This window comes from Idiotropiscis lumnitzeri, chromosome 13 (genome assembly GCF_059441095.1).
Source record: "Idiotropiscis lumnitzeri isolate Australia: NSW breed Sydney's pygmy pipehorse chromosome 13, RoL_Ilum_1.0, whole genome shotgun sequence".
NCBI lineage: Eukaryota > Metazoa > Chordata > Actinopteri > Syngnathiformes > Syngnathidae > Idiotropiscis > Idiotropiscis lumnitzeri.
Genome location: NC_142403.1, coordinates 5527527 through 5554392, shown reverse-complemented (window position 1 = coordinate 5554392; position 26866 = coordinate 5527527). Strand labels below are relative to the sequence as shown.

Here is a 26866-nt window from a genome sequence, read left to right as displayed (position 1 = left end):
GTGTTCCGTGTACACGCACAAGTCTATTGCGCAATTTCTAAGTGATTTGCCCAACGCTAATTCCCTCATTATTCTAAGCAGAAAAACGAGTTTTTGACCAAAAAGTATGACTTGAGTTGATTTTTCTCAGTCGTTGGGCATAACTCAAGTGCATAGAAATTGGTGGTTTGTAGTTAAATCTTCACATAAGGTAATTTACTTTAAAAGTATTATCGGGTTCCTTGCCAGGGATTTAGCAATATAGTTAGGCTGACTATATTTCTCCACGTGTGTTGTTTTTGTGCTTTACAGTTATTAAATGAATGTCTTTAACAAACAATAAGCACAAGTTTTATTCATAAACGGTTTTCTTTTTTAATTGTTTTCTGTGTCTAAAAAATCACAGTAATTTCATTTTTAATGCGTTAGTGCCGCTTGCTATCAAAATAACTAGATGTCTGCTGCCGCTGTGTGCTGAAAATCGGATGTGCAGGAAAATAGGGCTGGTTACGCGTCCATAAAAGACGGCGCGGTAGATAAACAAAACAGAAAATACTGTACTTTATTTGAGGGAAAATTAATTGAAACAGCAGCAATATTCACATGTATACGCCCATTGCCATTTTTTTACAAAGAACAAGAAAAGGTTAAAACAAACAAACAAAAAAAAATACCCATATTAGTCACAAGTGAAATAATTGCACCCCTTTTTGAGATTTTGAATAGGAACATTAATAATCTGCTGCAGTGTAAGTTTGAACAACGTGAGTGAACTTTATTTAAACACTTCGCAAATGGTGAACAATGCAACAAATAGATGGAGTTGTAACGAATACAATACCAGGATAAAAGTACATTGTTCTATTAAAAAAAAACTCCACTACATTTGCATTTTACAAAGGAAATTGTTGTAATTTTAAAGTTTAGGGATATGTGCAACTGTTAGCAATACATTTCATTTCAAGTGGAAAAACGTTGGTTTTGGATGTATGAAAAGTTTGATTATGAATTTAATCAAATCAAAATAACTACAGTCTATATTTGTTCTAATTTACATATTAACAAACAAAAATGATTGACGTTGTGGCCGTTAATGTGCGTGATCACGTAAGCAACCAATGAGAAAGAAGCCTTCCTTCCACCACTGCTGGCTCAAGCCTGCCCCCTGGTGGTGAGGGTCGAGTTGACAGTTTAATAGTCCGTGGGTGGGATTGCCACTTTGGCCCGCCCCCCAGCACAGAGCGGACTGTGACGTCGACACTCCAGGGTAGCAACAGTTGCCTCGAGACCCCGTCGCGCCATAGTGACAGTAGCCGTGGAGACAGTTTCTTGCCAACGGGCGCAACACTCAGCAACAGCAGCCGCAGCAGCAGCAGCATCTGGAGGTCACCGAACGAGTGGGAGAGAGTGACAAGAAAGACACAGGCACAACTTTTCACAAAACTAAGGTGACTATATTCTTTGAAAGTGACTTTTATTGAAGAACGACGTAATGACATGGCGGCCGTGCGTTCTTTTCCCACCACAACCGAAGTTGAGACGCTGTTTCCGTGTTGCAGTTGGCCGACGCTTCCAGTCGTACGCCTTTAAAGCCCAAATGACTGTCAGCTCACAAAATGTCGATTTCACCTCTGCTGTTTGCGTGTCAGTGTTGTTCCACCTTGGGCTGCTTTCAACATCACTTTCCCACTTGTTGCTATGTTGTGTGGGGACGCGAAGGCGCTCTCGCTCGCTTTTGTGCGCGGCAGCACGAAGGGTCGGGCCAACGTAACCCTCCTCGCTTTAGCTTGCTGCTAATGTAGATAGCATTACCGTGTGTGTTGGCCGTCTCGAGTACACGTCGTTTATTAGCGGCAGCCATGTCTTGTTCGACTAACGTGGACTGTGGAGTGTCGTTGTCCGGACCAGCACTCAAGCAGGTGGCAGCGGAGCCGGGCTAGTATTGGCAAAGTTAGAGCCAACGGGGGCTCGGGTTCAGGTAGGCACAAACTTTGTTGTTCTCAGCTCGTGTCCTCATAAACACTTGAACTGCTGAGCTCGACGACATCTCCTATCAACTCCTGCTCCGCGAGTGATCTCCACCTCGATTGCTAAATGAAGATAATCACGTTAACCTGATTTAATATTTACACGAAACCAGTCCAAATATTTGGCATGTTTCAGCTAGGTGGCGCTACGAAGTTCCTTTCCACTGCTGGTTCGTTTCCGCTTTAAGCGTTTGCACGTTAAAAGTCAATGCACTTATCGCGGGGCATCCGACCCACCGCCACAAATATCCGTCAATTTTTGTTCTAGTTACTTTTATAGTCTCCCGCCTCTACTGTGCTTCAAACAAATGTAAACTGATTAAAGCACATTTAAACATTAATGAAACATCATTTTAAACATATCAGTCTCACCCTCGCCCTCATCGTTCTCCAAATATGAAGCAAAGCGAACTTGCTTCAAGCCACAGCACTTGGAGGTTTACTGTAAAATTGACACTTGCAACAAAAGCTCATTAAAATGTGTAGAGAATTTAACCGCTAAAATGTGAAATAATGTAAAAATGCCATAGATGGGCTAGCGTATTTTAGCGCTGATGTTACGGTAATTCTAAACCTTCAAACAACTGCTACTTTAACACATGGAGTAGCAGCATGCACAAATGGAGCATGCTACATTACTCATGTATTGTCTTTGCGGAATAGCACATCATAAAAAGCTCAGTGCTGTTGCGGCATGATGTGTTACTACACAAAAGGAGTGCAACTCTACATTCAAAGCTATAAAAATTGCGGTTTAAAAGTCTGCTATGTATTTGGTGCATGAATGATGAACCAATAGTAAAAGAACGCTATTATATATAAATCACATATAAATGATGCATACTACAGGCAAAGGAAATGGACTTATTGAGCTTTCACCAAAGCCATTTTATGTACACGTCACATAAAGCATGTTGTGGCTATGAAGTGAAACTGTACCACATGCCATCAGGAGTAAGTACATGGTGTGGATACTTTTGTGGTTCTTATGCACAAATTTACATAAAGGCATCTCACAAGGGCTGATATTAAAAATAGGTTAATTCTTTGTAGCGCTAATTATAGTAATAGGGTAATTGTTAATCTATTTTTTCTCTTCATAAAGGGTAAACTTCAACAAATCTGTATTTAATGTTTAGTTTTATAATGTGGCTGCTTTAGAGCCACATTTTTTTGTACCTGAAATCCCTCTGGGAGTCTGTTCTGTTTGTCTCCAGGGGGACAGTGATTCTAATGAAGGATCTTTTCAGAGACAGCTGTCAGGTGCTCGGTCATTTGTAATGCTGCTTACCACTGAAGCATCAAAAAGAATCTTTGCAGCATGAAAGTGTATCTAATTAAGCCCCGCTCTGCATAATCACTTGAGTCAAACTTTCAGTTGTGTATTCCCCACAAACTCAAATGTCAGGACCAGTGTACCCAATGACTTTTATTTATGCCATATGGATTTTTTTTAGATTTATTGAATTAATAAACACCAGAATAATTGCAATCACCCACAGAAAAACTACACAATTCAGAATTCTGATTTCCAGGCAATAAACTACTGTAATGGTGAGGGGAGATGAAAGTGTTTGCGCAGAATTGTTGGTATTAATAGTTGCTGTGATGTAAATGTTAACTGTATTTACAAAACAGCTGATTAGTATATGTAATATTTAATTAAATGCATTGTGCGGTGCACTTATTAGCCATACACTTACCGTCGGTATTATTACACCTTGTCGGCGTCATGCATGAAAAAGGACATTGGTTAAAACTTGTAGTTGGTCTGGGCTCACGATTGTAACATGTTTTTCCTTAGAAAGTTTTGGCTGAACTCCAAATGGTTTGACTTTCATGGTTCCACTGTAACTACATGAGAAGATGTAAGAAAACCTTTGCAGTATTCGATATGTTGTATAACCCTCCCAAAAAGCTGTTTGCAAAGAAAGTCAATAACCCCAACCCCCAATGTGAGAGTGACAATGTTATGTTTACATGGCAACTTGACACGCAAATACACCCAAGTCATGGAAAGAAAGAGGAACATAAAATGTTATTCTTTTCAATGGCGGTGGTTTAATCAGGTTATTTTCATCTCGCTGTGCATACTTCATGCTTGCAGAGGCAGGCCACAAAGAAAAGGCGCTTCAATGGGATCATTAAATTAAGTGGGTTGTTGCCTGTCGTTGATGTATGTCTTGGCACTTGAGTTCAGCTTACTGTAAAAGGTTGCTACTTTTTTTAAAAGCAGATTTTTTTGTTTAAAATTACTTCGCTTTTTATTAGACTTTACGCTGTCGCGTTTTTGTGGTTGTTGATTGGCAATCAGAAGATTTGAAAAAAAGCTGATACTTGATCACCGATTCGATCACAAGATGGAGTAATATATCAATTTGAATAACTTTTATATCTTGGACAAAATAATAATTGAAACCCCAAAGATTCTTTTAAAAAACTGTGCTAAACATAATTAAAACATGTAATGTTTACATGCTTACAACATTTCCTTCATTGACATAAAAGAAAATAAAAAACGCATAAATATCGCTAGTCATTCAGGTGGCCAGGGCTTTTGCTAAAACTTGCTATCTTAGTTCAACAGCCGTAAACAAGTCCAGACACTTACTTACTAGCTACACCAAGTAGCCTACGCCGGCTTCTTTGTGGCTCATATTGGAAGCTGGCTATGTTGTACAAGTCCCGGTGCACACAGACGGCAATAAGTATTTTGTCCGATACTGTTTGTCCACCTTTTAGCAGGCATGTGTGTGGCGAAGTAGCACATTCTGGCAAATGAGCACAAATTCACCCCTATTTACACAAATTGTATTGACTGTATATGTAATCGCATCGCAATAAGAGCTCAACTCACATTCAACATGACCGCAGTATATCTCTTGTCTTTATTTAGCAAAACTTGAGTGTGTCTGTATTTCCATGTTAGTTCAAACATTGCCTGCCTGCTGGTTAGATCTGTGATTTTCTGATTGTGTAGCTGAGTGATGACAGCTATTTTGAATTAAATGGGTGTTAAAATTAAATAACACACAGGCGCACTGTAGCTAGTTCTTTTTTTGACGTAACTACCAGTTCCCAAAAAATACAGAAATGCTATTAATTTGTGATTGGATGTAGGTAGCTCGACTGCCTTCCAGCGCAAAAGCTTTACGCTCACAAAGCACATGACAAAGCTATAAATAGATTAGCTTCCGGGCTCAGGACAGAACGACTCTCGAGTGAACGAGGTTGTGTTTGCTGTAATGTAATATTTTGCAAATCCGATCATTGACGTCATTGATAGATCACACAAATTATGACGTTACAGTAGATCTGTGATTTTGCATAAAATGCAAAATATTGACCAATTTTCATCCACTCGATCAGATTGGTGTAAACTCGATTTCAGAGAAGGCTCGTACATGTTCTGGTGCAGAACATTTTTTTTGCACATTTCACACTGAAAAGCACTCAAATTGACGGGAAGTAATGCACCTTCTTTGGGCCGATTATTATTCCCTATTTTTGTGAACACGTGCATTCTGTTGGGACCCGTGTGTGTTGTAAAGCGTAGGTCTCAGGAGGACAGCTGCAGTGGTCTCTTAGACAGCGGGTGACCTATCACAGCTTTTGGTCACATGATCTGTGTGTGTGTTTGTTGATGCTGTATTTAGCTGATCTTGATGAGGCCCACCGCAGCCCCAGGGAGAAGTGCTTGGTCCACTTTCCAGCTTTCAGATATAGCGTATTAGTGTCATCAGTGCCATTGCTGCTATGTGCGCTCGATCGTAAAAATACAACGTTCCACTGTCTGTTTTTGCACCCTTTGCTTTAACTTCTTTTCCCGAAACTGAAGTGAAAAGCATGTCCTGAAATCACAGAGCAGAAACATGCCTTGTGGGGCTTATTAAGTGGAAATTAATAGAACTGTTTGGACGTATTATTGTGGCAGTTTTACTATAGGCAAGAGTTTTAATTAATGTGACAGTCCCTGAAGAATCAGAGGAACTAGTTGAGTCGAAAGGATTGGAGTGATTTAGCAAATCATTGTGGGCTTCTGTTGCTAGGATACAAAGAAACACATCTTGCCATATGCCAAAGAAACGTTGACACCGATTGGTACATACGCTGTGGCAACAAGTTGAAACTGGTTGTGAAATGATTATTTTTTTTTTTTAGTTTGTCTCTCCTCACTGTGTGTGTCATCACGGGCATTCTTCACATTCCACCTGTTTGTATCGTGGCTACACAACTGCTAATTAAATTTCCTGCCACAAACAGCAGACAAGGCAGTGACATTTGCATTACAATGACCATTCCCTCCCCCTCCTTCTGGAAGGGATAACTGGAGCCCCCCATTCTCTCCTCACTTTTGCTTTCGTCAATGGACTTTCTGCTTTGTTGGAAGTTGTTTATTCGGCTTCAAAACTTGCAACAAAGTCATCCAAAGTGTGAGCGCTCTTGCCAACAAGTAAACTATATTTTCAAGTTCTGGATGTTCCGCTTTGCTTTGGGAACTCTTTCATGTCTCATTTATTCGAGCCTATGCCTTACTTTATTTTATTAATTACACCCACTAATTTTCTTCCAAAGACATCCATCCATCCATCCATCCATCCATCCATCCATTCAATACAGTTGCAGGTGAGCTGAATTCTGTCTCAGCTCACTTGACTGGGAATGAGTTAGGGTACTTCCAGGACTGGTTCCCAGCCAAACACAGGTCACTGTTCACACTCACATTCAAATTTATGGACAAATTAGAGTCTTAATTTAACCTAACGTGTGCAATTTTTAAATGTGGATGAAAGCTGAGGAACCAGGAATAAACTCTCGCACTATGTAATCAGTATGATAAATATACACTTTTCCCTCATTTAGCTGCAATAAGTGGAATCCGCCAAGTAGTGGTTGACTTTTTTTTTGGGTGGGAGGGTGACTGCATTGACGAAATGTTGGCTAAAAACTTCATTAGCTTTTGTTTTTAACTTAACATATAAGCAAGAATCGTGCGTCGCATTGCAGCCAAAGGTTGAATCCTGTTGGATTAATGAGCTTGTTGAATCCTTGTTGTGCAAAGAGAAAGTTACTTGCCATGGCTATCGTTGCTGATTCTTCTTCTTTGAATAAACACTTCTGCCAGTGGTATGGAAGCTGGCATGGCAACTTACTTTACACAAAAAGGATTTAGTGTCGTCAATAGTGTATTGATAAATCCACCTGAGGTGTGTGCGGGCAGCGTGGGTTCAGTTCCCACTCGGTGACAGTGTCTGTCTGCCCTGTGACTGGCTGGCGACCAGTTCAGGGTGTAGTGTGCCTTTCGCCCGTAGTCAGCTGGGATGGGCTCCAGCACCTTCCCGCGACCCTGTACAGGATAAGCGGTGTGGATAATGACATGACAAAAACGATTTACAAAAGTGCAGCCACCCGAATTGTACTACAAAGTGACGCGGGATCCTAGATAAGTCAAGCCGTTTTAAGATAAAAAGAAAAATATTGCTGTGGTGCAGAGCATGCTCAGCTCACGTTAATTTCCGTACGGAAGTGTTTACTTTTCTTGTACTGCCTGCACCAGGCTCCGTTTTTTTGGGGCACTGAATAACCGACGAGAACATTTGAAGAACGTTTTGAGTTTTTAAACTCAGTGTGAAGCAGCACGCTCAGAGTTTATTTTCAAAGACACCATCGATGAGGGAACAGATTTTTTTGGGGCGATGAGGCAAGCGAGGGGACATGGTGCACCTGTGTGTCAGGGATTCTAGATTGACACAGTTCAAGTACAAGCAGCTGATTGGTTAAGAACATTAATAATGGGATGGGAGCACGCTCTGCCTCTCAGAACGCACGGGCGTCAGAGTGATTTTCCAAACATGCCCGAATGTACTTCATAGTCTCGATTTTTGGAAAATAAATTCCTCTTTTTATCTGGTATGTTTCAGAAGGAAGAAAAATAGCAATAACACCCACAAAATAGTGAGGCCAAAATGCAATGGTGCGTATTTTGAAGATTTTTTTGGGGATTGAAAACTGTTTACATTTTTTTTTTCTTATCCTCAATTAATTTCAATGGTTGTGAAATCAGTTGTACGCAAATTTGTGCTATCTGCGGACCACCTTGGTTCCTGTCACCAGCAAATAGCAGGGACCCGCTGCACTGTATATTGATTCTTTAGTTGTGGCAAAGAATATAACTTTCTTCGAAATCTGGTCAATGTTGGTGTCTGAGACTGGATTAAAAAAATCTTCACTAGAGATTTACTGTGCTCTTTTAGGTAATGTAAAACATAGTCTTTTCAGGCTGTGGCTTGTGCAAAAATCATGGCTTCTCGAGCAGTGTATGGACTCTTATCATTCAGCGCTTTTTGGCCATCTGGAACATCTGGGGAGCTGCAACATGTGTTGCTAATGTTCTGTGAATTTAATCTTAGATTAAATTTACATGTTGTTAATGTTGACACAATTACAGTTTCTATAGAATTATAATTTACTACATAAATATGTTTTCAAGTATTTCAGCAAGCATTTTTGACTGGGGTTATAAAAAAAGTGATTACACAATTATTTGTTCCCACAGTCTCAGGTGAGTCAGGCGGGGTGCAGTGGGTTAACAGGGGTAGGTATCTGGAAAGGTTGGGGGAGGGTGGAAGTTGCTAGCGTAGAGCTTGGGCAAACGCACCGTCGCCATAGTAACAGTTTGATCTGGTTGTAACTGTCAGGCCTGCAGTGCGCATGGTGACAGAGTGGACAGGTTGCTTTGCTGATGACTTGTGGTGGAGAGGTGAGAGTCAAAGATTCGGGAGGTGAGGGGGGGCTGCTTAGCTGAGACTGACTGTCCCTTGCCATCTGCACCCCTTCGAGCCACTGCGATTGGATTAGCCATGAATTAATGAGACGGCTTGGAAGACCAGGCTCTGTTGTGGAAATCTCCATCTTAATGCACCCTTTTGTGTGAGCGTGCGTGTGCGTGTGTCATTTCATGAAATCAAAGTGCTCACTTGCCGGCTGCAGCTGTATTCTGGTTGACATGGAAAGTTATTGGATGAATGAATACATAGAATTCCCAAATAGTATGCCGAAGCTCCTCACCAGCAACCTGTTGCACGTGTTTATCGTGTTTGTACTAAACATGTCTGCTCTCTTCATGCCCCAGATTGATGTCTGTATTCAAATTCAACAAGTGTCTGTTCCTGTTTAAACAGAAAACAACAAACTCCTCAAACTGTTTGAGCATTCTCACTTCATGCGAGTAACTTTGGAAAGATGTGACTGAGCTTGGCTTCGTTTAGAGTTGGCATGAATGTAAAGCAACCTTGAAGAATAGGCTGTTTTACACTTGATGACTTAAACATTCCTCCTTCCTGCCTCTGACCACCACAGAGAGCTCCTCATCCTGTCCTCTTCAATCAAGTCTAAAGCAGCACAAAGTCTACACATTTTTTTTAATAATAGCACCACAGGAATAGCTCCATGTCTCCCAGTGTCTGAAATTAATAGCTTACATAGTGTTTATTGTTGTAAGTTTCTACTTAGTGTGAGATAGACGGATCAGGTGGGGGGGTGGCATTGTTTGGTTTGGGAAGTATTCTGTTGGTTGCATAGCAACAGGCTCTTGGAAACGGGAGTGGACGTTGTTGCCACTGGCAACGGTTGTTGCTCTGCAAACAATGTGAGCCAGTGCAAACACGAGCCAAGACTGCGAGCTCCTTCATTTAATTGAACATCTGTATGTGTTTTTCTCTGATTGAGTCCTGTTAAAGTTTCAACTGTCAGACGCACATGTTTAAATCCTGACTGCATTAGAGGCAGCAGAATTTGAGAGCTTTTGTGAGCCTTTCAAAAGTCCTAGGTTTTTTTAGGGCACTTTTTTTAAATCTCTAACTCTCAAAAGTTTGTTGTTGTATTGTTTTAAGTCGTCATGTTGTGTTGGTAAGAACAAGGACGACAGACCCTAAAGCCGCTCGTTTGTCAAGTGGAAGAATGTGTCTTTGGGCTGGAGGCGTTGAGGCCTCGCCCCAAACAGCATGGCGCCCCGACTAGCATTTTGCAGTCATGTTCTCCATCTCCTGCGTCATGTTCTCCATCTCCTGCAGTGTTCTACTTTTGTGTGTTTCAGAACTACCAGGGGGAAGTTAGCATGACTTTTCACCTTCTGTGACACCGTCCCCTCTGATTTCCTTTTTCCTTTTTTCACACGCAGCTATTTGGCACGCTTCGTTTTACCCATAAAATCCAGCCCTTTAATGGACTTAAATGTTCATGCATATTTTAAATGCGCAAAATGAGCAAACCCCCTTTCCAGGCTTTAATGATTTTACGGGGGGGGATAAGAGATTTGAAGATTTGTAACGGGATATTTGTTGCTCGTTTATTTAGAACTTGATATACAGTACACTCTTTTGGAAAATTCCATCCCTTAGAATGCAGCACATTAAGTGTTCAGTTTGTGTCTGTATCATTTGGATGATAGCTACATGAAGTAAAGGAGCGAGTAAAGATTTTAACGTAAAATTGCTAATTGCCGTGCGTTAGACCAGCTGTGAGGTTGTTGTTACATACGCACGCACATATTTCAACATACTCTATCAGTCTGTTAGTCATAGCTTGTTCTTGCGGAAAAGCAAGTGGCGGCACACCCACTTCATGTATTGTTTTCTATCTAGAAGAAGACTTACTTCCTCTCTACTCACTGCTGACAAGGGGTGCGATGGATCAAAAAGCTCACGGTTCAGAATCGGATCACGGATATCACGGTTTTGTTTGGCAAAAAAATAAAACAAGATTAATTGAATTTTGTACATTTATTTTAGAACCCGTTAAATAAAAAAAAAAACATTCAACTCATAATGTCGAATGTGGCTGTTTAAAGTATCTGAATAATTGCATGTGTACCTTCTTTTATTACTGGAGTAATGAAAACAACCTGAAAGTGAAATGTAAGTGTCGTCTTTCTTTGAACACACAATCGAGAATTACATAATAGCCTTTGTCCACATCATTGAAAAAGAAGAAACAAAAAAAAGAAAGCATACTTTAGATTGAAATTTTTCTCATTTCACTCCTTCTGGAAGTTACCGTCACCAGATTTATGCCTATGCAACACAGAGATATTAAAAATGCCATAATAATAATATTATAATAATAATAATATTTGATTAGATTTGTTTTTTTAGAGAATCAAAACTACGGAAGAGGATTAGGGCCATGAATGGGAAAAAAAAAGTTGGAAGGATTCTGACTTTAAAGTGAGAATTCCGACTTTAGAGTCAGAATCCTTCCAACCTTTTTTTTTCATTCATGGACGTAATCCTCTTCCGTACAAAACAAAACTTTGTCTTAAATAAAATTTTTACATATCAACAGTCTGTATTTTCTCGTTTAGAAAAACAGCAGGTGAGACTTTGGGCTGTGCAGTTTTCGCATTTTCCTGCTAAAACAGCACATTTGAGTAAGCGTGGATCGGTAACACCTGTGCAACGGTGTGTGGCTTTTGCTGCCGAGGTTTACATGTCCTCTGTGTCGTAGTGAAATATCAATTGATATAAAAACCTTTCAGAAAAAATATCTATTTATTAACCAGTACACACTCAGCGTGCTAACTGATTCCTGTTGCTAAGTGACGGGCCACCATGTGGTCTTTGGCTAACATTAACCCAAAATGTTTATTCTGTCAAAGTCACGTATTCTGATGTCTGCATCTTCATTGTACTACACAAGACAATGAATATAACGTTGAATGGCAAATTTAAACTTTTATGGTTTTTATATTTTCACGTCAAGAAGAATCTTTCAACAACAATTGACGTGTGATGCATGAGTGCACATATAGATACTTTTATGTGATGAGATTGTTTTGATTGGATAGTTGTATTGAAATCACAAGGTGAGAAGTTAGAATTCTGACGCCACAGCACGTTAATGTGGTCCAGATAAAGATGAGGAACACGAGTTGCTGCACCTGTTGCTTTTGTGCTAGATCACTAAAGCCTTTAAGTATTGATTCTCTTGTTTTATCGTTGTCTTGTGTTATGATTTCGCTTAGTGTGGCTTGAGTTATTGATGTTCTTCCATCTACCTACACAGAACACATTGTCCAACCGGGCTTTCTGTCTTTAATGCTGCTAATTACATGAAAGCCCCCCACCCCACGCCAGAGCATCTTCATTGCCTTCCTCCCCCACTCAGGTCTTTGCAGTCACACTCCAAAGTTCTTGTGTAAGAAAGGCGGAGGTTGGTTGGTGGGGGTGGGGGTGAACGGGGAGGGAGGAGAGGTTTGAGTTGGGGGTGGTTGCCATGGATTCTTCACCATGGCAACCAAAATAAGTTTGCAAAGCATTGAGGAATTTCCTCACATCAGCTGGATTATTTGGGCCCTTAGAGAGTGCCTGAGTGCCTCTGGTTACAAACAAGCGCTGGATATTATCACGACCCATCTCGGGCCTGCAGATCAGTTGTCATTTTTATCCTTCTCATTATACTTTCTCTAAGGAGAGGTTTTTGGTTTTCCTACTTCCCTTTGTCATTTGGATCATCACATTGCCCCTACTTTGCCTTTTTTTTATATAAGCCATTGTGTCACTGTGTTTCCTGTCTGTCCTTTTTCTATGGAGTGCACATTATTCGCCAAAGGAAAGTTGAGTGGCTCCTCTTGATTTGGTCATTAGGACACAGACAATTTTTTTTCCTTCCTTAAAGGATCTTTTATTTTCCTGTAAAATACCTGCTTGAGTGTGTACTGTCTGCAGTTTTGCTGAAGCGCAAACTCCCCTCAGGACATTTTGTTAAAGCCAAGAATTTCTACGTGGGTTGTGGGATGACGTTAGCTGTCAATAAGCTTAACAAGATCAGGATTTCTGGGGCTGATCAGTGATTTAAAAAAAAAAAAACTCTGAAGAAAAAAAGATCGATTCGAGTGCAGGACAGAGAAGTATTTTAAAAACCGGTTAATTTCTACACTGTTTACTGAGCATCAAGAAAAGTATCACAAGTACATTTGACAATGTTTATATTGATGGTCCTATGTTGCCCCTCAGTACCACTGCTGAAAAATTGTGGCCCTCTCCAGCATTTGTTTCCCACCCCCGCTCTACTTGTTATGCTCCTACCAATGGAAACACAGCCAGTGACTGGTCATGTGTTTTCATTTGAAAAGTAAATCTGCCATGGCTTCTTTTCACTTTATTTTCTCTTCTCTTGGCCTTCCAACAAACCAGCATGCAGAGCTCTGAGGGCGGCTCCGACACTTCGCCCAGCGTGGCGGCGCTGCGGACGTCATCATCAGCCCAGGCCCCTGTGGTACAACCTGTTCCAGCCTCCCAACAGGTAGGATGCGAACGCAAGCTGGCTGCCTCGAACTGGATGTCTACAATAACTTTGGAAGCCAGACTGGTCTTTTTTTTTTTTTTTTTTTTTGTAGTCAATGATCGAAAATCCTCATTAGTAAATATAGAAATGTTTTTTCAGGGCGTGATAACAAGACCTCTCGAACTTAAAACATACACAAAACCCATACGTAACCAAAAGAGCATAACATGATTTTGTGCTGTTCATTAAATTGAATCCTCATCCCCATCTGCGAAAGGGATTTCCGTCAACAGATTTTCAAAGAATAGGCTCTGTTGGTGGCAATATGGCCGTGTGTGTCGTAATACATGCATTCGTTTGTAATGGAGCTATGTCTTGTATCTTACACAGAGAGCGCTGGTACAAGCCACAGGCTCAGTTCAGAAGGGTGGACAAGTACAGCAGCTTTCAGTATCCAGGGCTCAACAGGTGCCTCCACAGGTACACAGTACTGTACATACATATACAGTGCTGTGAACATAGTCGTATACTCCTTGGCCCTTAAACTTCTGATACTGAGCCTTACTTTCTTAAGAAGCAAAGTCACAAGATAATGATAATGGTTACCAGTAAATATACATGCAGAACGTTTTGACAAAGTGTTGTTATTATATGTGTCAAATTGGGGTCACAATTTCCATCAGGTTAAACAATAACAGGCTGTGAGGAATACATATTAAGCACGTATATTGTTCTGATAATCATTAACTGAAAGCTGCTGATGGAAAGCTGAATGCGTACTCGAGCTTTCTCTGCACACAAATGTCTTTTCTCTGGCTGAGTCTGACTCACTGTCTGTGTCTCTGCACCACTCCTATTAAACACTCTGGTTGGTTCTTGGGGATCACTTGGGATATCTGACAAACATCTTGGCATGTTGGCTGCACAATTTTATAGCTTTTTTTTGTCCACACTGCGTTGAGATTGCATCAGGCTAAGCTGCACATGCACGGTTGTATATTTAGTACTGTTATTAGTGCAGTGTTTTCTAACTTTTGTTATTAGCTTTTCACCCAACAGTGCCTAAATATTTCCCAGCAGAGCTACTTGCATGATCGTTGCCTTACTAGCTTCACTATTGCTTCTTTTTCTTTTGGGTATCACCGTCGCTGTTTGGACAATTTGGGGCAGCTGCTTTTGTTTTGGAGTTGGAGTTTTGAGATTGGGCAATTAGCAACACTTTTTTTTAAGTTTAAATATTAGCCATTCTTTTTATTTTTCCATTTGAACTTCTTTTTTAATTGTCACATTCTTATAAGAAAGCAATCACGATTCCTTTTGATGACAGACCATAGAGTCAATCACAAAAAAAAAGGGTCAGTAGACTTTTTCCACTGAATGATAATGAGCTAAAAGCACTTACTGGGTGCTTGACACTCTCCAAAGACTCTTTGGTATTTTTTAAAACTAAATTACGGTTTAAAATTGTCCTGCTTTGAATTTGTGTTCATTCTTTGTAGGTGCAGCAATCACAGCATGTCTATCCATCCCAGGTGCACTATGTAGGGGAAGGTGGAGAGGCTGTTTACACTAATGGAACAATGTAAGCATTGTTACATCACTTCACATTTATAACAATGCTATTACACTACCTTACTAAAATACCTGCAAGTCATACATGATAGCACAGTACCATTATGTCAGCTCTGAACATCCCAGTTTATTACTTCTTCGCCTTGAGTATAAAACTCAAAACGTTCATTCATATGATAACTTAATATTGTCATTGGAAACATTCCGGGGTGTACATTTTTTTGCGAGTGGATGTCCTTGCTGCATGCTAACAACAGTGATTCCTCGCAGTCGCACGGCCTACTACAACCCAGAGGCTCAGTTGTACGGTCAGAGCAGCGGGGGGTCATACTTTGACTCGCAGGCCGGTGGAGCTCATGTCGCCACCGTGGTCTCCTCTGCCAGTGGTGGGGTGCCACCTCATAGCATGGTTGGCATTGCCATGGACGTAAGCAGCAGCCATATCATCTCCAGCGGCAGCACCTATTTGATCCATGGAGGAAACATGGAAGGAAGCCGCAACCATATCTCTCACTCCTCTCGCTCCTCTTCAGCCATGGTGAGCAACACGTATCCAGCCTTCTTGTAGCACTCTTTCCATACCAGTCTGGTACAGTAAGAATAATATAAAAAATGTTTGTTTTTTTCCCGCTGGTATTCAAGCAAATTATAAAGTGAGCAGAGTGGCACTCGAATGGCCATTGCGTCACCACGTAATTATTATGTGACCCATTTTGACCACAATCCTGACTACTTGACTAAATGGCAAGCTGTGAAACCACATTGAGGATGTGCCTAAACGCCTCTATTTTTGTGGGGGTGAGCGAGATAGATCAACATACAACGGCTCGAGAAGGTTCCCCAAAAAGTCCCTAACTGTCACTGCTGCAGCAACCCTAGGATCGCTTGTTACACAAACATTGACAGATTAGTATATCCTGTTCCCAAGTATCCTATGGTGGTGGCAAAATGTTACAAGCAGCTTTAGTGGGGCCATCCGGGCTCTGCAGTGAAGCACGAGTAAAGATGCCCTGTAAAATTGGGACACTGGTTTGAATAATTCAGCCATGCCTTGTTTCAGAGGTTTTCACAGGCACTTGAGCACCCTGCGAAACAAAGCAACCCCTGGGGCTCATTACCATTTGGCCAGGAGCCCTCGGGGGCATTCTTAGGGCTTGGAACCATGCCTCCTGGTTTTTTTCTTTTTCTTCTCCCTCTCCAGTTGGCTGCAGTAGCACGTCTTTTCTTTGGGCCTTGATTTCCTCCTCCAGCTCAAATAAATGTCCCTATCACTTTACCAATCAAAGATAAAAAAATCACTTAATGCACTCCGCAAATAGTTGCATACAGTACGTCAGTGTATTCGGGGTCTTGCTTTGCCAGCGTTTTTGTGTTCCAAAGGCATTGTTTGGTAAGTTGTGGTACTTGTGGGTGGCACCCCTGACCTATTGTCTCTGAGCTTGACGTGACCTGTGCTCCTAGTTGTGGGTCCTATTTGCATATATTAGAGTTTGTGACGGCCAGCCAGACCTAACTAAACTCGAGGTCCCTTGATTTGCATGCTTTTGTGTGGCAATAATGGTTTTGGCGGCAACACTGGCTGATTTGAATGGAAATGCTCAGATCTGGCTGCTTGCTAACAGTCTTATTTCCTTTTATCTTTTTTTGTGTGTTTTAATGTACTTCTGCTTATTTCTGACATTTTTTTTTATCCTTCTCTTTTGCCTCCTCCCCCTCCTGTGTCCAACATTTTTTGCATGCCCCTCCTTTCTTTAGCTTGAAATGGCGATTGAAAACCTCCAAAAGTCTGAAGGAATTGCAAGTCACAAAAGCAGCCTGCTCAACAGCCATGTAAGTCCATCTGGAAGTTTCTTTGAAAAGGACATGAGAATTTGTGAGGGGGGTGAAATCTGTGGCTCATCCTGGAGGCGGTGTGTTTTTTCTTGTGTTTTGCAAAGTTGAACTCACCATCTACTGCTATAGCTTGATTGACAGCACTTTTTTACTGACATGCATTATTGTTTTCGAAATTATTCATCCCTGAACTGCTTTCATTTGCTGTCACTTTCAAAAATCCTTTCCACTCTGCATGGATAATAGCAATGTACTTATCTTCCTAAAATGTGTTTTCCACTCAGGCTCAGAACAAACAGCCTGTCCTGGGCCTGTATGATGAAGCAGATTTTGACAATTTAGACACATTTAGCCGATCGTTAAATGGGTGTGTTCCATTGCGCCAGTCAGCCTGTGCTTTCACAGACAAATCACAAAGGCAAAATGTTGTTTTGTGACGTGCAAAGCTTGAAACTCATCTATGTCCATCAGGCTGAGTACTTCTCGACAGCGCCTATGATAGTTTTCACCGACAGTAAAGTGTTCTAATATGAAATGTGCCTCTGGACCACTGCGCAAAAAGAAATGCCAACAATTTTATCAAAGCATATTTTGCGGCAAAACCTACAGTAAGGCATGTCAGGATGGAGATGTCTACACAAGATACAGTTGCCGGGGCAGTAAATTCAATTTAAATTGAATTTAGAATGTTTTAACTCTTTTAGGGTGTTTTAAGGTGACTGTCTTCACCGTGATGGCAGACGATCTGATATGTGGTCACATGTTCAATGAAAACAAACAGGGCAGGTGTTTGTGGTGTTACTAAAATAAAAAGTTTTCATGATGTGTGTGTGCATGTCTTGCCTCAGTTGTAAGATGATAAGATCCACTGCTCCTCTACGTTGCAAATTCGCTCCATTGGCTGACTCAGATTGTTCTGTTGTATGTTCAGCTCCAGTGGCTGCTGGACAACTACGAGACGGCAGAGGGTGTGAGCCTGCCCCGGTGCTCTCTCTATAACCATTACTTGCGGCATTGCCAGGAGCAGAAACTGGATCCAGTCAACGCTGCCTCTTTTGGCAAGCTCATTCGCTCCGTCTTCATGGGCCTCAGGACCCGACGCCTCGGAACCAGGTACGACTAATTTTAAATTTGCCTCTCTCCATGATTGCAGACGCTTCCGATAACAGTAATCAACGAGCTTTACGCTTATATGCATTTGCGACATACTAATGACCATGATTACCGATGACATGCTTTCGGGCTTTTGAATCTTCCAGAGGCAACTCCAAGTATCATTATTATGGCATCCGGGTGAAGCCAGACTCTCCACTAAACCGGCTGCAAGAGGACACTCAGTACATGGCCATGAGGCAGCAGCCTGTCCACCAGAAACAAAGGTCACCATTCTTAGTTCTCCGTCCCTCCCTGTCGCAAAAATCATTCTCATGCAACAATTTCTCATAAATTCTATTAAGTGATTGTGTTGAATTCTTATGCAGCGTGTCTGTCATCTCTGTAATCTGAATCTTGAGATGTTTGGTCTGAGTTCTTCTCTTTGTGTCCCATCTGCTTCTTTCATGCTCTGGTGAAATGGACCGCAACACTCATCACCTGTAATATTTATATTTATTTACTTATTTCACATTAAACCTGTATCCTGCTTGTGTAGATTCAAACCTCTGCAGAAGGTCGACGGAATGCCTGACAACCTGTGTGTGAACTCTCACTGTAACAACACTCCGGAACAATCTGTTGCAGCTCAGAGCCAACACCATCAGCAGTATATAGGTCAGCGCAAAAGAAGATGTGATCCTCAATATGTCTGGCATCTACGTACATTTCCATCAGTAGAATATTTTACTTAAATCCAGCCTGTAATCTGCATGTCTGCAGTGTCCCTGTTGCGATTGCATTTATGAGAGAAACAAGTGATGACCTGTCAACATTTGTGCCTCATGCAGACACAGCTCACAACTTGCCTGATTTTCCCGCTCCTGACGTGGGCACTCAGCCTCTGCCCGAGCGCATCAGTATGACTGACATCAAGAAGCTGCAGACCCTCTACAGAGACCACTGCGAGGTAGGTGAAGGCCATAGTTCTTCACATTCCCACGCCTTTTGCGTAATAATCTCTTGAGCTGCAATAGATATTTTTCAAGCACAGGAGCTTTTTAAACACTGATAGTTCTACTCTTTCTAATATGTTGAGTTATTTGTCAGTAATGAAGTGAACACAAGACCAGCTTTCTAAAGCTGAGCCATGAATGGTCGTTACCTGAGCCCTGAGCATCTATGATGTCATTTTCAGTCGACCAAATGGCCGTCCCATGAGATTTAAACGGGCGGATTTGACAGTTTAACTCATATTTCACACTTGCTATATTAATCGGAATGCTGTGTTTAAACTAGTGCAGGCTGCACAGAAGAAAATAATGTAGAAATGTTTTTGTTTGACTTCCCCTTTAAATTGACCGATGATTTTTTTCTTCTCTTCTGATATTGTGGTACACAGTACATTTCGTAGAGTACTTTTTACTTTAAAAACTAAAAGCCTCTGTGTGCTCCCAGTCTAGACAGAGTAAAATTTGATAAGAAAATAATCAGAGTAAATTTTACATAGCTAAAAATGTTATGTCAATTGTTAGCTATGTCAAGGGTGTAAAATGTCAAGGGGTTGAGGAACAATGACAACCCTCAGGTTGACAACCAGCAATTCTACCACCTGAGCCATGCTAGTTAGCAAAGCAGGTGTCTCCAAAAAGGAATGTGAATGTGCGTGGCTAGAAGTTCATGTAACTTACGCTGCGTGCTGAAAGCTATTTTGAATTAAATAAATGTTAAAATGAAGAGAGATTGGTGCAGAGTCTAAATAAAATGATGCTGAGCATGTACAATTGTTAAGGCTGATAGTGTCATTATTGCTAAGCCATCATGCTGCGTAATCGTGACGGATATATTGCCCAATGGATTATTTGATTTTAAAGTGGCAGAGGAAACCATTTCGACTTCTTTAAAGGCATAGCAATCCATGACCAGGTGCCTGCCCAGTGAGCTTTTGTAAGACATCATATGATCATATGATTGCATAATTCACTTGGGGGCTTCAATCATGAATTTGCGAATTAGCTTCCATCGTAGAATGAAAAGGGAAATAATAAGAAACATTACAATCAGGGGGCTTAACAGACAGGCGCTTGTGTGATTAAAGCAGCCAAGTGCTTTATCGCATTATCGCCGGCCTCCCTTGTCCATCCTCCCCATGCTCCCTTTGTTCCAGCCTTCTTTTCATCCACGAGCGCCTTTCAAGACATGCCAATTAACCTTTCTGTGCGCTGGCTGGACATCTTGGTGTCTTTGTGGTGGCCTCCCCGCGGGCCTTTGTGTCGCCTTGTCTGCGGCCGGGCTCACGGCCTTCCGCCTTTGTCTGCCACTCTCGCAGCGCTCCTTGCCTCCCCATGTGTTTAATGTTCATGCTGCTGACTTGGTTGCCTTCATTTGGAGCCAACCATGACCTGTTATCTCATTAACAGAGGCTTCTCCTTATCTGCCTTTTAAGTTACGTGCACTATAAATGCTCTTTTGAAATCATACTGTTTTTTTTTACGCCCTCACATATGGCAGAGATGGATTGACCTCAGCTGCTCAATGAAATGTATAGAAACATTTAGTTTGAGTTACCGTACATTAGTGTTTATGACACACGACATATTCAATGCTTGGCCATGAATGTCATCATGTGTATTTTCTCCTCAGTATGACTTTTTTTTCTTTTCAAGGCATGCTGTTTTTCCTGTGAGGCCAAAAACTGTGTGCTTGTTCAAAGGGGGATGGGGAATTCTCCTTTTTGTTTTGGAGTTCTGTGTTTGACCTGTTGCTGGGGGCAACCATAAACAAGGTTGCCATGGTGACTGCTAAGTAGACTCGAAAACATAGCTTGTGATCGAAGCCTGCACTGCTGTGTAAAAAGATCCAGTGGCAAGCAGGCGTACACGCACTCAGTCATTGTACTGTTGCCAAAGTCTTTACACAAGCTATGCTGTGGTATATAACAGCTCAGCAAAAAATATTCCTGTTTACTTTGACAAGTCCGAGTGTTGTCATTTTGCACGTACAGTATAATTGTGTTATTCCACGTTTACTAAGTTCCTCATGCAAGGTAACCGGGCCTCCACTAGACCACGTTCTGTGTTGATTGTTGGGTTCCAGATGCACAACATGCATGCTGGTGGCACAGGAATGTGTGGAAATCCAGCTCAAATTTGAATGCTGAAACCTAAATGTGACCTTTGGGGATCGTGCCCATGATTGATGTGTTGCGTTCCCGCTGGCTCGCATCGGAAGCAGCCGGGGCCCACAGTGAGCGGGAGCTGCCTGCAGGATCTGTGTTGTGTGTCTGGTTGCCATGGTTCGCCTCTCAATGTTTCCCCGCCCTCCCTCTTCCTCCTCCCCTCCCTGCAGGCCACACTGGATGTTGTGATGAACCTTCAGTTCCACTACATTGAGAAACTCTGGCAGACCTTTTGGTACTCAACGGCGCCCTCTAGCGACGCAAGTACCACCATTGCCAACAACAGGTCAGAGCACACGCAAAAAGAACAAGGCTTGAATTGGTCAAAATGATTTTCGATAAAGCAGGGGGGGTTCTCAAATCTTTGGTGCCAGGTACCCCCCTTTAAGAGCGAGAAAGTTCCCAATTTAAAAAAAAAAAACTCACCCTGATTTAAAAAAATAAATAAATAAAAACAACTTTCATTTATGCACTTCATCCCTATACAGAACAGCAAAGCTCTAAGCTGCGGCAATGACATTAACATCTGCCATGTTTCTTCTGATTCATGTGCAGTGATGATGAACTGGAAGGTGTGCTGCCCAGAGAGAAGCTGGTGAATCTTTGTAAATATGAACCAGTGCGACTATGGATGAGAAGTTGTGATCACATCCTCTACCAGGCCTTGGTGGAGATCCTCATCCCGGATGTGCTGCGCCCCGTTCCCAGTCAGTATATTCTCGTTATCACTTTAAGAAATTAGGATGTTTCCTGCAGTCTGTTGCCGCCACTTCACTCTTCCTGGGAATGGAACAAACAGATTTATAGACCAACTTGTTTTCCTGCAGGCACTCTCACTCAGGCCATCAGGAACTTCGCCAAGAGTCTGGAGGGATGGCTGACTAATGCCATGACCAGCTTCCCTCAAGAAATCATCCGCACTAAGGTGACTAGAAAACCACTGTACAGGTCTACAGTGAAACAAACAGCCAAGAGGCCATTTTCAGACGAAACAAGCAAAGCCAAAAGACTTGACTGATCCCGACACTTTAGTCATGGTTCTATTATTGACAGAACAAAACCAGAAAAAACAGCTTACAAGGGAGAAAAGCTTTAAAAAACCCTCAAAAGTACTGTATTTTTTGGACAATAAGGCACACCTTTTTTCGTAGTTTGGTTGGTCCTGCGACTTGTATGTGTGACCTGGACTGGCATTCAAAATCCCTGCTCGGTAATCGTAGACGGTTGGCAAATACTTTGGGTGCATTACCGCTGTTGACCAAAAGGTGGCGGTAATGTTCCAAAGGTATTTGCCAATCGCCCAAAAACGTAGAAGAAATTAAAGTAGAAGTAGTAGTTGTAGTAGTGATGGGTACCTTTCATATTTGAACTGGCTTAGTTATGATTCTTGTTACGTGGGAATCGGTACTGGTACTGAATGATACCAATTTTTGGTTCTTTTGTTTTTGGTAATAAATGTTGATTCTTTTAACAATACAATAACATTTTTAAAATGGTCATATTTCAATATATAAAATTTGACAACGCAAGAAATTAAGTTAAACAGTAATACAAGGAAGGGAGATAATAATAATTTTTTTTTTGTTCAAGAACGCAAAGCTTGCCCCTCACCATGTGATGCGTTTGAACCCAGCGTGGCCCGAAATCTTGCACAAAAAAAAAAAAAAAACGACAGTTGGAAGAGGACGTGAATGAGAACAAAGACAATAGTTGGAATTAAATTCCTTATTTCAATGTACCCGATACAGTACGTAATGCTTGCTACATTATGGTATACAATGATAAAGGGGCTCAGCTTCCCACGGATCTGTTCTGAAAAAATCTCACCAGTTAGAATGTAATATCAGGCCACGCCTAGTTGTAACTTATTTTAATTGTGTGTGTGTGTGTGTGTGGGTGTGTGTGTAGGTGGCCGTGGTCAGTGCCTTTGCCCAGACGCTGAGACGTTACACCAGCCTAAACCACCTGGCCCAGGCAGCGCGCGCAGTCCTCCAGAACACCTCACAGATCAACCAGATGCTCTCCGACCTCAACCGGGTCGACTTCGCTAACGTCCAGGTTGTGGAGTCATCCTTAATGGGCAGCGCGTAACAGTCAGTCAAACATGGTGCCCTCCTGTTGACCGTGTTTGTTGTGTAACAGGAGCAGGCGTCGTGGGTGTGCCAGTGCGACGAGAGCGTGGTGCAACGTCTGGAGCAGGACTTCAAAGTCACATTGCAGCAGCAGAGTTCTCTGGACCAGTGGGCCACTTGGTTGGACAACGTGGTCTCTCAGGTCCTCAAGCCCCACCAGGGCAGCCCAAGCTTCCCCAAGGCGGCGCGACAGTTTCTGCTTAAATGGTCCTTCTACAGGTACGCTACATTATGACAATGGATGAAATAAAGACACACTATAAAGTTCCAATTAGGACTGCAACTAACTATTTTGTGAATCGACGAATTGTCGATTATTATTTCCCTTCATTTATATCCATCCATCATCTGTACCGCTTAGGCGTAGGCGGGGGACACCCTGAACTGGTTGCCAGCCAATTGCAGGGCACACAGAGACGAACAACCATCCGCGCTCACACTCATACCTAGGGGCAATTTAGAGTGTTCAATCGGCCTGCCATGCATGTTTTTGGAATGTGGGAGGAAACCGGAGTACCCGGAGGAAACCCACGCAGGCACGGGGAGAACATGCAAACTCCACACAGGATGGCCGGAGCTGGGATCGAACCCACGCCCGATGCTGTCTCTCACTGTGAGGCCACCGTGCCGCCCCCTTCATTTATAATCAGATGTAAAAATAAAAAATGTTTGGAAATTTCCATCATTTTACTCAAAAACAGGACACACAAACTGACTAGGGGTTCAGTCCGTAACAGAAGAGAAAATAGACAAAAATGTTGATCAACAAAACGTCATCAATGTTGAAAGGTACATGCGGGTTTTAGTGCTACATAAGCTGCCATCCAAGCAACATCTTTTTCATGGACTCTCCTGCTTATTTCAAAAGACAATGCCAAACCACATTCTGCACGTGTTAGTGTTAGTGAAAGCGTGCAAGTATTAGAATGGGCTGCGAACAGTTCAGATGACTGAAATTGTACATCAAGAAAGAACGAGGGAAAAAAATCCTCCTGCATAGCTTCAACACTGATCTAAATTGCCAAACTCTTTTTTAGTGTCGTTCAAAGGAAATGTGATTTAATACGCTGGTGCACATCTGCCAGACATTTTTGTAATGTTTTGCAGACATTTTGAAAATTTGAATACCGTGTCAGTTCACTACAGCTTGAAAAGGATTTGCAAATCATTGTATTCTGCTTATATTTACATTTAAATCCAAACTTCATTGTAATTTAGGTTGGTCACAAAGGTATATTGTTATATTACAGAATATTTCTTGGGGAGAAAAAAAACTTCAAGTTGTCTTTTTCCAACCACAAAAAAATAAACAGTTGAATTCATATTTTTATGTTTTACAAAATCCTTATTTTTCAGAAAGAGCCATTTTAACAAATTCTGTGGGAATTGAATTTTTCAAGAAATATGTAGTTCATCAGGAAAAATATATATTAGGAGGTCCCCAAGATACAGGCAAAAAAAATTAAGCTAAATTGTTTTTAGGTTGAGGCAAATGAAATTTCGATCTATAATTGCAATTTGAGGAGACTCAGGTGTGTCCACCACACACAACCCACTCTTTCGCAAACCTCTCAACTATTAGGTCATTGGGGGAATTATGTCAACAAGCACCACAGTACGTAGTACCGTACTGTAACTTACCTTCAGAGCAAAGTCGATGTGCAGATGTAGATGGAGGAGATTGTCGCCAGTGATTTCTTATCTGTAGTGGATTCTCTCTAAGATTGCCAAGTTCAGATGTTTTGGAGCGAACGATGCACACCCCTCATACTAACCTGGTTCCCCGTCGCTACACCGGCACAGCTCCATGGTGATTCGAGACCTGACTCTGCGCAGCGCCGCCAGTTTCGGGTCCTTTCATCTGATCCGCCTGCTGTACGACGAGTACATGTTCTACCTGGTGGAGCACCGTGTAGCTCACGCCACCGGCGAGACGCCAATCGCCGTCATGGGGGAGGTGAAGGAAACTCAGTGCTGTGCTCACACTGTCACCTACCTTGCTTTCACAGTTCACGCTCACCATCACACTCTTTTCTCTTGGATTTTAGTTCAGTGACCTGACATCCATGATGCCATCACTCATGGAAAAGGGTAAATAAGCGTACGTGTGCAAATGACTGTAGAATGTGATTTTAATGAAGCCTTTCTACTCCATCAGACGTGTCCTTCTCGGACGAGCTGAGCGACCTGGGCAGCGAGGCCGACGTGTCCCGGAGCGAGCCGGCCGTCAAGCGGGAGCGCATCGAAATGAGCCACCCTCTGCAGGAGATGTGAGGCTGTCCGATCGGCCACGGCCACGGCCCGCCCCCACCCCGCCTGTGTACATTGGTCTAGCTAGATCCAGCGGCTGTGATGTCACTCCTTGCAACGTTAACAGTGCTGCCTTTTTTTTTTTTTTGTTCTAGGAAGCAATCTCAACTCACAACTGATAATTCTCTTTTTGTTTTGTGCAACTGTGAATGAGCGTGTGTAGTCCATTTTTATGGAGTGTGTAACTTGGTGTGTTAAGTGCTCATTTGTTGATTTTTTTTTTTTCAATTCTAATTTTAATTCTATTCTGTTTTATTTCAATTAGTTGTGCCAAGGTGTCATTTGAGTGCCTTAGATTGCTAACTTGGAATCCTTCACTTCAGATGTCAGGCTGTCCCTCAGCTGTGCCTCGACCGCACTACGAATGTATCGTCTGCAAACCTCATTTAGACCACCTTTCACTCAGCTAAAGTGAAGGTGTGAACGTGTGTGCGTGTGCGTGCGTGTGTGTACTCCTCGTGGCCTCTGCTGCACCTCGCAGCTCACTAAATGAAAAAGACAAACATGCAACTGATGGACCCAAAGGACCTTACCCTCAGCAATTTGGCCATTGTAGTTGAGTGTGGATATCCAATCTGCCAACATGAAACTAGATCTGGCAACAAGCAATACTGCACATGTGGAAAAACATCAATTAAGACGCAGAGCACTGAATTGTCTTCGAAGTGAGGACAGAAAGCGCACAAGTACATGGACCTTAAGCTGAAGAGCGAATAAACATTTCGAACGGCTTTCCATTTTGCAGTACAAACAGTTGCAGCAGATCTAGTTGCATTTGCATGCATTTTGGTAATCAAAGGGCGAGTTACTGTGGTTTACCTCACTAGATTTCTCGGGCGTGCTCAGTAGCAAGACAGCATCTTTAGTGTCCCATGCCGCGGACGCCCATTTGCGATTACATAACAATTACAGAGCGCCTTAGCAGTGGAAGACCATATTACTAAATTATATATTTCGTATATCTTTATATGATGTAGAAAGTGTGTTCTGTGGCCTCATTTCTCTCATTGTATCTGAAGAAAATGTCTCGTTTTGTAACCAATTAGACTGCGCGTGATTCATTTGTTCAAAGTACGAAGAGTAGTTCCTAGTTAGATGAACTATTCTTTTGTGTTCACTCGATTGAATATTTGCCCCTCCACTCGTGTACTTACTTATTTAAGGCTTTTTGAAATGTGTTCCTGTTTGTCATTTGCCTTCAAGTGCGTTTGAAAAGATCATTTCTGGCTGTTCTTTTTAATGTTTTGTAAGACTGTTTTAGATCTTTGGCCGATGATTCTTTTTTTGTATTGAACAAGATTTCGGCCCTCTTACAAGTATACTGAACCCTAATTTTGTGTATTTTTAAACCGCCACTTTATCTAGCCCAAGGACACATGGTGGTTGGTAAACTGCTTAATTCAGTTGTATTTTGTACTTGGTCACAATGTGTAATAATAATAAATGGGCATAAACCAAAG

The 26866-nt window shown here is 41.9% G+C and overlaps 1 protein-coding gene across 6 annotated transcripts; it reads left to right on the top strand.

The window, feature by feature from the left end:
- Window positions 1-1218: 1218 nt before the first annotated feature.
- rfx2 (regulatory factor X, 2 (influences HLA class II expression)) lies at window positions 1219-26865 on the top strand. 6 transcript variants are annotated; one of them, XM_088312541.1, is made up of 18 exons: window positions 1219-1427; window positions 13199-13307; window positions 13680-13769; window positions 14789-14871; window positions 15132-15399; window positions 16617-16691; window positions 17626-17807; window positions 17954-18073; window positions 18346-18464; window positions 18638-18756; window positions 21135-21250; window positions 21520-21671; window positions 21792-21889; window positions 22873-23022; window positions 23107-23315; window positions 24900-25053; window positions 25145-25197; window positions 25255-26865. In XM_088312541.1, exons 2-17 carry the CDS (start codon window positions 13200-13202, stop codon window positions 25193-25195), a joined length of 2094 nt encoding a protein of 697 aa, XP_088168667.1. In that variant the 5' UTR covers window positions 1219-1427; window position 13199; the 3' UTR covers window positions 25196-25197; window positions 25255-26865. The 6 variants fall into 6 exon arrangements, with proteins under 6 accessions (XP_088168667.1, XP_088168661.1, XP_088168664.1 ...); XM_088312535.1 differs by having other exon boundaries at window positions 1220-1427; window positions 25145-25187; XM_088312536.1 differs by lacking the exon at window positions 1219-1427 and adding an exon at window positions 1702-1957 and having other exon boundaries at window positions 25145-25187.
- Window position 26866: the final 1 nt, after the last annotated feature.

Bases quoted from the DNA above. Each gene is read 5' to 3' on its own strand.
- rfx2 (XM_088312535.1), top strand. From the start codon at position 13,200: ATGCAGAGCTCTGAGGGCGGCTCCGACACTTCGCCCAGCGTGGCGGCG. The intron at 21,890-22,872 runs GTGACTAGAAAA...GTGTGTGTGTAG, and splicing joins AAGAAATCATCCGCACTAAG to GTGGCCGTGGTCAGTGCCTT. The intron at 25,188-25,254 runs GTAAATAAGCGT...CTACTCCATCAG, and splicing joins GCCATCACTCATGGAAAAGG to ACGTGTCCTTCTCGGACGAG.